The sequence below is a fragment of the Gracilinanus agilis genome, chromosome X (assembly GCF_016433145.1).
Source record: "Gracilinanus agilis isolate LMUSP501 chromosome X, AgileGrace, whole genome shotgun sequence".
NCBI lineage: Eukaryota > Metazoa > Chordata > Mammalia > Didelphimorphia > Didelphidae > Gracilinanus > Gracilinanus agilis.
The window spans coordinates 13,120,270-13,133,272 of record NC_058136.1 but is presented as its reverse complement, the minus strand read 5'-3'; the positions used below and the strand labels follow the sequence as shown (position 1 = coordinate 13,133,272).

Below are 13,003 nucleotides of genomic sequence, written 5' to 3'. Positions count from 1 at the left end.
TATATATACTGTGAAAAACTTGGAGGAGCCAGCAGGTGGCATTAGCCACAAAGTCAGATTTCTACTGTGACAAAATAGAGACCCAAATTCACTTTCCCCTCTTCTCCCTTTATTCTAACCAATCCCTTTGTACCTTAGAGACTCTCTGTGAATGCTTGACTAGAAGTTGAATGCAATTTCGTGGTTATTTTGGTTCCCAGTCAGTTTTTATTGGCAGTGAAAGGTAAAGATGGTAGAGAAGAGTCCCTCTAGTTAAGTTCAGTTACTCTGCAGAGTTCCAGCCTTACTGTTTTGGGCAGTCCCTTCTAAATACATCCCTTCAGTGCCCCATGTTCATTTCTGATGATTCCTTTTGACCTTTGTCAGGTCCAGCTTTCAGAAGATATGAATTGCGACCCCTTCAGTCAACTTCCCCTTGACCACACTCCTTCTTTGGATTTAAAAGCATTCAAGTCACATCCCAGACTTCTTTGTCTGTCTTCTTCATGCTCTCTAGTCTTAGGCTGAGCTATCTTTGTAGCCCCATCTGGATTCTCGGGGGAGGAAGGGCTTTTTCTATTTGGTGCCTGCATCTGCTCTTCTAACTTTTAGTCAGAAATGCAGTGATGTTGTGGCTGTCTTCTTTGCCATGAGACAGACTAGTGTGCCCTTCTCCCCGATGCAGTCCTGCTTCTGCCTTCTCACCTAGCCTTTGACGTTCTTCCATAATCTAATCAGCCTTTTGGTTATTTGAACTGTTTTAGTGGGTTTCTCTAACAGCCCCTGTTATATATCTCAATCCATCCACCATGTCTCCCTTCCATGCCTCTTCTGCCTGGCTTTTCTGTTGGAATTTTTCTGGCCCCTGCTGCTCCATTCTTTCTGTTGTCATCCTTCCTTTTCATAGTCAAGGCCCACATCAGCCTTCCCACTTTGTTCCTTTCCTCCTCTCTTTTTTCTCTCTCTTACCAGAAACCCACAGGTTGAGGCCCTGTTCACCTGTAAACATCAGCACCTGCATTTTTACAATGAACTCTATGAGCTTCAATTTGTCTAAAAAATTGCTCAAAATTTTGTTTAAAAAATGGAGAAATCCCTCTCATAGGGGAGAGGAAAGACATTTTCTCAGACTTTAGGATCCAAAATGGTTTGGAGTTACTGATGTAGACTGACTTCATTTTAGGTGTTAGGGTTGGCTTTTGTAACTGAAGAGATTTGTACATTTGACCTTTGGAATGAAAAAAAAAAACAATCCAGCAAACATATAAAACAAGGAGAAAATTCTAACCCAGCGATTCCCAAAGTGGGTGCCACCGCCCCCTGGTGGGTGCTGCAGCAGTCCAGGGTGGCAGTGATGGCCACAGGTAAATTTATCTTTCCTATTCATTGCTATTAGAATTTTTTAAAAATTAATTTCCAGGGGGCTAAGTAATATTTTTTTTCTGGAAAGGGGACGGTAGGCCAAAAAAGTATGGGGACCACTGTATCTAACCAAACCCTTTAACTTGTAAAAAGACAGAATAAAAAAACACCTTCCCAAGTCAGCAAATGGAACAGGTCAAAACTTCTGTGCCAATCAACAATGGGAGTGGGCCCATGAAAGGTCACTGTATTTTTAATGGGAGGTGAGCTAGGGAGAGAGTCTCAAAAGAAATAGCTGGGGAATTAGCAAACAGCATACTTTTGTTCTCTTTCCCTTTTTAGGAGAATATCAAGTCTGTCACCTTGAGTCTCGTTTTCTTGCCTTCCTTTTCTTCTCCATTTTTTGTATATCTGTAACCAGTATATACAGCTTTGGCTCCATCTTCTCGTTCTGTATCATCCTCTCTAGACCCTTCCATATTTCCATCTGCTTCTAAATTTTGATTGTTTGTATGGCCCTATAATAATCCATTGCAGCTTTGAAACCAATGGAGTTAGTAGTGTTTTTTTTAACATATTTATTATTGTCATAAGGAAGCATCTTAAGGTTATCTTGATAGGTATTTCTCTGATTAGTGGGTAGCTTGAGCAGATTTTCATAAGGTCAATATTTTGAAGTTTGTACCTCCTCCTTCATTATTTCATATCCTTTGACAGTTGTCCCATTGGCGAGTTGGTATCATTAGTTTTACAGCTGACCAGTAGATTCTGGGCATCAGACCTTTTCCTGATATGTTAAAAACAATTTTAATCAATCTTTTCTTTCTCTTATTTTTAAAGGCTTTTCTTAAAAAATAAAAACCAACCATTTTATATAATCAAGCTCATTGATTTTTGTCTCGAATGTTTTCTTCTGCTTATTTGATAAAACTTTTTCCTCTTCTCTATAGTTGAAACAACTTTTTCCCCTTTTTCTTTCCATTTTTAACATTTAAAATAATATTTAGGTTATCCGTCTAGTTATAATTTATTGTTGTATAATATGAGACTTCAAACCCATTTCTTTTTTTAAGTTAAATTTTTAAAAAAATTTAAAATTTTTATTTTGAATATTTTCCCCTAGTTACATATTTCATATTCTTTCCCTCCCTTTAAGCCTCCCTACCCCCCTTAGCCAACGCACAATTCCACTGGCAACCCCATTTCTTTTTGCCATACATCTATTCAGTTTTCCCATAAATATCCTCTGATGCTTGCTAAGGATATATGAGCTGGTAAGAATTTTACCATGATGATCATGTCATGATATTGTTTTTATTTTTTTATTAAAAATTTTTTTAAAGCCCTCACCTTCCATCTTGCAGTCAATAACTGTAGGCAGAAGAGTGGTAAGGGCTAGGCAATGGGGGTTAAAATACCCCACCCCCTTTACCTTTTGTCTTAGAATCAATACTGTATATTGGTTCTAAGGCAGAAGTGTGGTAAGGGCTAGGCAGTGGAAGTTAAGTGACTTGTCCAGTGTCACATAGTAAGTATCTGAGGTCAGATTTGAACCCAGGTCTTCCTGTCTCTAGGTCTGGCTCTCTATACACTGAACCACCTAGCTGCCTTCAAATAATAAAATTCTAATGGAGCAAATTTATTCTGCGACAGGCTGCTTTTATCCGTGATGTAATGATGCCAGGAGAGTGGGATGTTTGTGTCACGTCATATGAGATGGTAATTAAAGAAAAGTCTGTGTTCAAAAAGTTTAATTGGCGGTACTTAGTCATTGATGAAGCTCACAGAATCAAGAACGAAAAGTCCAAGGTAAGCTACTGATCTCCATCTTTCTTGAAATTTTTATAAAAACTGTCGTTATTGTTTGATCAAGCTAGATCGTAGTAGTGAATGTTTGTCTAAAGACGGGTCAAGTCATGATATTTTTGTTGAAAAATCAAATGTTTTTAGTCTTCGTCTTCTATATGGGATGAATGCTTAACGGGGGATTCATTGAATGTTTCTCCTGCTTTTAAGTTAACGCTGGTATAATACAACATTTTTGTAGCGAGTAAAGTACTTTGTAATCATAATTTAGAAGTAAATTTTGCCTTTTACTGGAAGGCTATGTGTGTTATTTAATTAAAAATGTTCTCTGGCCTGATTGCAAAAATGTCATTAGGATTAGGAATCATGATGGGATGTGTTGGCAATCTTGCCATTGATCTCTGGCAACAGTTGGAAGAACTTCTGCTGACCTATCAGGGTGAGCAGTCTCTTTGGACCACTATGATACTTTATTGGGCGTCAGAATTAGAGCAGCCCCCACCACAGGCACGTTAGAGTCGTACTTTTTGGCCACAGTCAGACATGCTGTGCATTGTCCCCGACATCATGATGTCATCTTGGTCCTCTTCGAGTGTGAAGGACAATAGCAACAGCTGAATATGGTGCCCGTCAAGAAGGAGCATGACGGCGGTTTGCTTGCTGTTTTCAGAAAAGGGCAGACCGAGGATTACAAAGCATTTCATCGATGTGGTCATTATCATTAGCAGTTAGTTTGAAGCATGATAGGAAGTTTTCCTTGGGGTGCAAAACTTCTAATGCCTTTTGATGACTAAGTTTGATGTTTCCTCCAGGTTTTAGAAGTTTACTATAGGGTATTCATGAAATTGGGCTTGGGTTCTGGTCCCTAACCACAGTGCTCAGTAGAGGTGGTCAGGTATGTGGGGGAACAAGGTCGGGGGGGGGGGCTCTGTGAGGTGAAGCTGCTGAGCCTGGCCTACAGGGAGACAGTTGAGGCTGATCTCTGTGGCCTGGAATGGAGAAATCTGAACTTCCTGAAGGCCATCGCAGGTAAGTGTGCCCCATGGGGTTTGTAAGCACAAAGAGGCTCATTTTGTACCTTCCTCAAAGAGTCCTTCCCTAGCAAACTTTTGTTTTTCAGTTTGTTGGTTTTCTGTGGGACTAATGAGTGAAGAGGACAAGAACGAAGTCTTTGAGCACCTAACTAATGGGAACTATTGCTCTACCTGTCATCTTTCTAGCTTTCCGAGATCGTTCGTGAGTTTAAGACCACAAACCGCTTGTTACTAACTGGAACGCCATTGCAGAATAATCTGCATGAGCTCTGGGCATTACTCAATTTCTTGCTTCCTGATGTTTTCAATTCTGCAGACGTAAGTTTAAGCCACGTGTTTTTATTTTCTCATGTTCACGGACTTCTGTTTACAAATTGGATGATATGGTTTCAAAAACGTTTTGGGACGCAACTTATTAAAATAGAATTTGATTGAATTTATAGGATTTTATCTGTGTACTGTTTCTGTTGAAGAACTTAACTTGTTCTAAACGATCTTAAAATGGATACACCTGCAAAGGTATTTTTTGTCTCCTTTATCTTAGGGTTTCATGACTAGCCAGCCCCTAACTGTGCACATGTCATGTTACAGCTCTTGCTGACATGATATTGCCTAAAGCAGGCCCAGGTCGCCCTTTCTTAGGTGCCCACTTTTCTAGGCTTGCGTATGAAGCATTTAACTCTGAAAACACCTTCGAGGTGCTATGGTAAAGCAGTCTGACATACTATATATATTGTTTTGAAAATGACGTCACATATCCATTTCTTGGAGCCATTCGGATCTGGGTGCTGAAGGGCTCGTGGTAGATGATAGCAACATTTTCCCGCATTTTTGATATAAGCAGAGATTGCTGCTCTATCTGTCCAAACTGCTTGAAGATTCCAAGCTCAGCTGCCCATTGGCTCCTACTTTAACATCCACTTAATCCTTGTTTGTCCCCTTGTCTATGTCATAGCTTTGGCTTTTCTGCATCAGTGGTCTGTAACTTAGACTGGATGTTCCTGCTATCCATTCATATCAGGAACAATTATATTTTATTTAGGATGACCCTCAATTAGGAATTAAATTGGACTGTGCAGAATGAAATATTGTTTAATTCCTTGACTGTTCCAACTGTCCGTGCTCATGCTAGTTCCTCTGCCTGCAATATCTTTCCCCCATCTCGGTCTAGGTCATCCCACCCGTCGTCCTGCTTTCTGAAACCTTACTTGACTTCTGTCTACCACCTCAGTTTCCCAACAGCCTAGAAGTCCTTGCTCCATTTTCTGTGTTCCAATAACCTCTTTATCCTTCTACTCTATTTTCCTCTGCATTTGTAGCTACTGTGAACTGTCTCAATAAATGTTAATTTAATTTTTAGGAAGCTTTGTATTTATTGTAGATTTTCCCCCTCTCTATAGGATTTTGATTCCTGGTTTGACACTAAAAATTGTCTTGGTGATCATAAACTTGTGGAAAGACTACATGCAGTAAGTAAGAGTTCCCAAGGTAATTCAGTGAATAAAAATGAAATGGATTGAGTCCCAGGGTCAGCTCCATCTTGCAGGCAGAGACATGGGCAATTCCAAGCTTTGGCTACCATGGCTCTTAGCATACCCATCCTGACCAGTCACTTCCTGAACGTGCCTTTCTAGGGTGCAGAGATGTTAGTGACAATGAGAGACTGTTGCTTGAAAGTATCTTTAGTAACAAGATTAAGATTTTTTTCTTCTTCATGGAAGCAGAATAAACCTCAACATGGGCATATAATCATGGCAGCTAGGTAGCACAGTAAATAGAGTATCAGGCCTAGAGTCTGGAGAACCCGGGTTCAAATCTGGCCTCAGACACTTCCTAGATGTGTGACCTTGGGCAAATCACCTAATCCTGTTACCTAGCTCTTGCTGCTCTTCTGTCTTAGAACTGATAGTAAAACAGAAGTTAAGAGTTTCAAAAAAAACATGAGCACAAAATCATACACATATTCCCTCAGGTCTCTGACCCTGTCTTGATGCCTACTTAGGACATCTTCTCCATTGGGCATAATGTTTTTGAGTACTCCAGCCTATCCTGACCATGCCAACTTCCTTTCTTGCTTTATTTTTTTCATTTTGTACTAGAGTGCCTAATTGAGTTCCCTCCATCAGAAGCAGTGTTGTACAATGGTTAGAGAGCTGGCCTCAGCGCCAGAAGAGCCCAGGTTTACCATGTGGGGCCCTAGAAAAGCTAAAGAACAGCTGACAAGCTCACCTTGCTGTTTCAGAAACACAGAATGGGAGAGTCAAAAGGAACCTGAGCAGCCACTTAGTCCTACCCTAATACCAAAGGAGTCCCCTCTGTACCATACCTGACAAGTGGGTATCTAGCCTCTGGTAGAAGACCTCCAAGGCAGGTGAACCTATATCCCAAGGTTGCATTAGCTCATTTGGCTACCAAATCACACTACTGACTCACAGGGAGCTCGCAGTCCACTAAAACCCTCAGCTCTTTTTCTTTCTTTCTTTTTAAACCCTTAACTTCTGTGTATTGGCTCCAAGGCAGAAGAGTGGTAAGGGTGGGCAATGGGGGTCAAGTGATTTGCCCAGGGTCACACAGCTGGGAAGTGTCTGAGGCCGGATTTGAACCTAGGACTTCCCGTCTCTAGGCCTGACTCTCAATCCACTGAGCTACCCAGCTGCCCCCCTCAGCTCTTTTTCAAGACAACTGCTGCCTATCCATACTTCCCCTGACATTTATTAGGGAAGTTGATTTTTTGGTACCCAAGTGCAGGACTTTACAGATTTGTTTAATTGAATTTCATTTTACTCAGTTCAGTTCAGTGCATTAGCCTGTGAAGATCCTTTGGGATCCTAACTGCCGTCCCTCCCAGCTTTGGGTCCTCTGTAGATTGCTGATAAAAATGGTAAATAGCACAAAGCCAAGTGCAAATCCCTGGGAGTCCTCTTCTGTAGACCTTCTACCATGTTTACGTTGAACCATTAACTGCTATTCTTTGACTGTGGCCATCCAACAAATTCTGAATCCATCTGATGGTATTAGGCATCTACTCTATTTCTTTCCACCTTCTTCACAAGAATAGGATAAGATGTTATCCAAAGCTTTAAAGAGAAACCGCATGTACAGTATTCCCCTCACTCTTAATTTGACACAATGAGGACTAGATCTGAGTTTTCATTGGTATAGGAAACACCCAGAAGAGAGGACTCCTCCTGCTGCTAAAGGTTGACGCTTTCTCTGCAATTTTTAGTCCTAGAGAATTGCCTTATTGACTGGTGAAGTGATTTGTTCAGGGTGACATAACCAACACACATCAGAGGTAGGACTTGAACTTGGGTCTTCCTGACTTCAAGTGTGCCCTACTACCTCTATAGTGATCCTGTCAACAGAGGAAATCAGGTTAGTTTGAATACTTGATGATTGGCCAGTTGTCATCACCTCTTCCTTTTCTTGCCAACTATTTCTTTAATATTCTCTTATAGAATTTTCCCAGGAATGAAAGTCAAGTTCACTATCTTAGATCGTGTAAGCTGTTCTCTTCTCTTTTTTGAAACACAACACAATATTCACCTTTTAACAATCTTATTATACCTCTTATTTTCTATGATATGTAATATGATTTCATTGATGATGACTTAGCAATAACACCTGGTTGTTCTTTCTGGCCCCAAGTAGTTCTGGGTCTGGTGACTGGAATTCATTGAGAACATCTCAGGCTCTCCTGCTATCTCCTTCTTTATCTTGGGTATCAACTCCCTGTTAGTCATTGTTGTTCCGTCATTTCCTGTGATCAGATCATTCTCCTTTGCAGAAAAAACAGAAACACAACGAGAACTGAGCAGATCTCCCTTCTCTCTGTTGTCAGATAACATCATCCCAGTCACCCAAGCAAAGCTCCCATTCCTTCTTTTCCCCTGGGAAAGCTCCCCGCTATCCCTTTTATAATCCTTAGCTTCCCTTACTAGCCTCAGTTCATTCTGAGCTTTTAGCATTCCTTATTGCTACTTTATGGCATTGGACATACTTTTATGTTTGCCTTCTGCTTGGTCCTGCCTCTACCTTCTGTCCATTTCTGTTTCATATCGAAGTTGGGTGGTGAATTCCCTGTGTATCCATATCACTCTCTTCAGACAAATCTCAGCTTTCTTCTTCATTGGAATGTTTTTCTTTTTCTTTGATCTCTTTGGGATACAGACCTAGTAGTTTTTCTTGTTTCCAGACTGTTTGTAATATACTACAACGACAAAATCACCTCTCTTTCTCTCTCTTTTGACCTTCACTTAAGTTTTCTCCATTATGCTACTGTTCTCTGGTTCCCGGGAGTATACCTTCTTACTGTGCAGTGTTAAGCACTCTTCCCTGCACTTACCTTTCCTATTCATTTTGAATAAAGCATACTCATCCAGAACCATAGTCCAGGCATATGTTTCATGTTTCCAAGTCTCAGCAATAATTAAGAAGTCAAATTTGACCCCTTAGGTTGTTGGGACCTGAACTCTGGTCATTTGAGTATAGACAGTTGAGGCTAGCGATTTTTACTACTTCTTTATTTCTTTTTTTTAGAATTTAAGCTCAATTAATTAATTTTGAATATTTTTCCATGGTTACATGAATCATGTTCTTTCCCTCCCTCCTCTCAACCCCCCCCCCCGTCCGTATCCAACAAGCAACTCCACTGGGTTTTACATGTGTCATTGATCAAGACATGTGTCATTGATATTATTGATGTTTGCACTAGGGTGATCGCTTAGAGTCTACATCCCCAATCATATCCCAATCGACCCATGTGATCAAGCAGTTGTTTTTTTCTTCTGTGTTTCTGCTCCCCCAGTTCTTTCTCTGAATGTAGATAGCATCTTTCTCATAAGTCTCCCAGAATTGTCCTGGATCATTGCATTGCTGCTAGTAGAGAAGTCCATTACATTCAATTGTGCCACAGTGTATCAGTCTCTGTGTACAATGTTCTCCTGGTTCTGCTCCTTTCACTCTGCATCAGTTCCTGGAGGTCTTTCCAGTTCACATAGAATTCCTCCAGTTCATTATTCCTTTTAGCACAATAGTATTCCTTCACCAACAGATACCACAATTTGTTCAGCCATTCCCCAAAGAGCATCCCTTCATTTTCCAATTTTTTGCCACCACAAAGAGCGTGACTATAAATATTTTTGTACAAGTCTTTTTCCTTATTATCTGTTTGGGGTATAAACCCAGCAGTGGTATGGCTGGATCAAAGGGCAGACAGTCTTTTAGAGCTCTTTGGGCATAGTTCCAAATTGCCTTCCAGAATGGTTGGATCAGTTCACAACTCCACCAGCAATGCATTAATGTCCCAATTTTGCCACATCCCCTCTAGCATTCATTATTCTCCCCTGCTGTCATGTTAGCCAATCTGCTAGGTGTGAGGTGGTACCTCAGAGTTGTTTTGATTTGCATTTCTCTGATTATAAGAGATTTAGAACACTTTCTCATGTGCTTATTGATAGTTTTGATTTCTTTATCTGAAAACTGCCTAATCATGTCCCTTGCCCATTTATCAATTGGGGAATGGCTTGATTTTTTTGTACAATTGATTTAGTTCCTTATAAATTTGCATAATTAGATCTCTGTCAGAGTTTTTTGTTTAAAGATTTTTTTTCCCCAATTTGTTACTTCCCTTCTAATTTTGGTTGTATTGGTTTTGTCTGTACAAAACCTTTTTAGTTTAATGTAGTCAAAATTATTCATTTTATATTTTGTAATGTTTTCTAATTCTTGCTTGGTCTTAAGATCTTTCCTTTCCCATAGATCTGACAGGTATACTATTCTATGTTCACCAAATTTACTTATAGTTTCCTTCTTTATATTTAAGCCATTCACTCATTTTTAATTTATCTTGGCATGGAGTGTGAGATGTTGATCTAAACCCAATCTCTCCCATATACTGTTTTCCAGTTTTCCCAGCAGTTTTTGTCAAATAGTGGGTTTTTGTCCCAAAAGCTGGGATCTTTGGGTTTATCGAACACTAGCTTGCTGAGGTCACTTACCCCAAGTCTATTCCACTGATCCTCCCTTCTGTCTCTTAGCCAGTACCATATTGTATTGATAACCAATACTTTTCAGATATGGCACTGCTAGGCAACCATCCTTCACATTTTTTTCATTATTTCCCTTGATATTCTTGATCTTTTGTTCTTCAAAATGATTTTTATTATACTTTTTTCTAATTCAGTAAAGAAGTTTCTTGGTAGTTTGATAGGTATGGCACTGAGTAAGGAAGTTAATTTGGGTAGGATTGTCATTTTTATTATGTTAGCTCATCTTACGCAAGAGCAATTGGTGTTTTTCCAATTGTTTAGATCTAGTTTTAATTGTGTGGAAAGTGTTTTGTAGTTGTGTTCATACTCTTTGTTTCTTGAATCCTGAGTTTTGCGAATTTCTGAGTGTCTTGGTTGCTAGTCTTGAATTTTTGTGGATACTCTCTATAGCAGGGGTGTCACACTCAAAAAGAAATGGATCCCTCTGGGGTATACATTCACTTAGAAAACTATAAATTAACATTATCACTCTTTTATTATATTTTTATATTTATTTCGTTCAACTTTTCAGTTACATTGCAGTTGGCTTCCAATGCGAGTTTGACACCTCTGCTCTATCTTTAAAAAAAACCAAATCCTTACCTTCCACCTTCGGATTTGGTTCTAAGGCAGAAGAGAGGTAAGGGCTAGGTAATGGGGGTCAAGTGACTTGCCCAGGGTCACCCATCTAGGAAGCATCTGAGACCAAATTTGAACCCAGCACCTCCTGTCTCTAGGCCTGGCTCTCAATCCACTGAGCCACCCAGCTGGTCCCTAGTATCTATCTTTGATATATAGGTAGTTTTCTCTTTCCCCTGTTCTTTTAAATTTCTAGCCCCTTTAATTAGATTTGCAAGGTACCTGGCAACTACATTTTTATTGCCTTTTATTAGGTATTCTACATCTCTGGGCCAGAATTTCTCACCAGTTTATTGTAAGCTGTGATCCAGAAATCCGGACACTATTCTCAGGCACCACCTTTGTCAATTGTTCACTTCCCAGACAAATTTTCCTTTTCTTAAAGCCCCTGCCTTTAGTAGGAAACATTGAGGAAAACACAATCTATACCCTTGTGGGCTTCTGTTTCTTGACCAAGACATTGTGTTTGGCAATTATGTACGAGACTCCTCCAGTAAGTGTCCTTTGTGCCCATGTGAATCCCCAAAAGTGGGTAGCTATTATCCATTTTTATAAGACTTGGGAAGGAACTTCCCTGTTAAGTCCTTAATAGAGGCCCTCAAAAGGCAACAGATCCCTTTGTTGTGCTTATCAAGTTGACTGACAAATAGTTGTCTTTCCTTCCCCTGAGCAGGGAATCACTAGCTATTCCGATTTTCTTCCTCTGCCCCCTGCTGGACCACGCTCGCTTTTGTAACTCTACCATGGTGTTCTTGGGAAGACAAGGAGCTTCTTCCTCCTCAGAGCATCCAGTTTCCCTCCTCTTCAGGAAGAGCCTCCAGTCTGTTTTTAAGCTCTAATTGTACAGATGCTTTTTTTCTTCCTCTTCCTCTTTCTCTTCTGTGTAATAAATAATAGTCTTTAATTCTTAATCATCCTGACAAGGGTCAAGTCTTTATGAGTCCACCTCAGATTCTTTCTCCATTTTGTTTCATCCTCTCTAACAGCCCTGGATGGAGAGAGATGGGAAGGTGAGACCACTCGCCTTCTCCATGCAGGAGATTAACCTTCTCTTGGGACACTGGGGCAGAATGTCCTCTCCACTGGGGCAGAAGTACAAAAATGGTGCCCTCCTTGCACAGTTTCCCTTTCTTTCCATAATGATCTATATTTTCAGCCTTGATTCTTTGAACCACTCTGGGAGTTTATAACTCAACCTGAAGCATCTAATTAAAAGTTTTACAATCAATGAGTACCAGCTCTATTCCACTTCCTTATTTGTGTCCCAACCACTCCACAGCCATAACTGTAGCCCCTTCGGTTTTGGACCTATCTGTCAGTTTCACTCATCCATCCCACCCTCTAATCCACTCTCAATATGCTTAACTCTTTTCTGCTTTTACCAGACAGCCCAGGAGTCACAGTTCTTTTGAAGCAAAGACATTTAATGAATTAGCAGAATTATGGGACATCACACTTCTTCTGGGATTCCCTGATCTCCATTGGGGGTCATCCCACTTATTTTTTTCTTAAACCCTTACCTTCTCTCTTAGTAACAACTCCAAGATAGAAAAGCAGCAAAGAACTACACAGTCAGGGTTAAGTGACTTGCCCAGGGTCAACACAGTTAGGGAGTCTACATTTGAGCACAGATCCTCCTGAGCTTCTCCATCTTCTAAGACTCCAAGGCACGAGTGTTTCTGATGCCAGTATCAGCAGGTTGAAAGTGAAATGGCTGTGGCATCATTCTTTGGAGCCTTGTATTCATGAAGGCACTAGCAGTACCACACATTGACTCTGTGGGGCTCTAAGGTTCCACAGGACTCAGATCTCAAAGGTCCAGCATATTCATCAGTGTGTGATTGAAGTGCTCAGTTTGGGAGTGGCCCTGAGGACTGGAAGGCTTGATTCTAGACAGTCGGGATTCTTGCCAAAGCCTCTTTTTAAAAAACCTGCCCTTCTGCCTTAGAATCATGCTGAGCCACCTAGGCGCCCCCCCCAAGCTTTTTTACGTTTCATTCAAAGTTTTTAACATGGTCAGACTACCAGGGAAGTTATATCTGAGGTCCTACTTGGCCTGTCACACCCTAGCAGCTTTTGGGTTCCTGGTTCGGTATGCCCATGTAGCACATGTCAGATGTTACCACTAGTGTGCCACTTTTATTCTCTCTCTCT

At 40.5% G+C, this 13,003-nt stretch overlaps 1 protein-coding gene across 1 annotated transcript in view; it reads left to right on the top strand.

Moving 5' to 3' along the window:
* SMARCA1 (SWI/SNF related, matrix associated, actin dependent regulator of chromatin, subfamily a, member 1) overlaps window positions 1-13,003 on the top strand; it is a 91,307-nt gene that overhangs the window by 4,141 nt on the left and 74,163 nt on the right. The window contains exons 3-5 of the mRNA XM_044682681.1: window positions 2,995-3,150; window positions 4,368-4,499; window positions 5,582-5,650. Coding sequence (XP_044538616.1) covers window positions 2,995-3,150; window positions 4,368-4,499; window positions 5,582-5,650 — 357 coding nt within the window. The remainder of the gene's footprint in view (window positions 1-2,994; window positions 3,151-4,367; window positions 4,500-5,581; window positions 5,651-13,003) is intronic.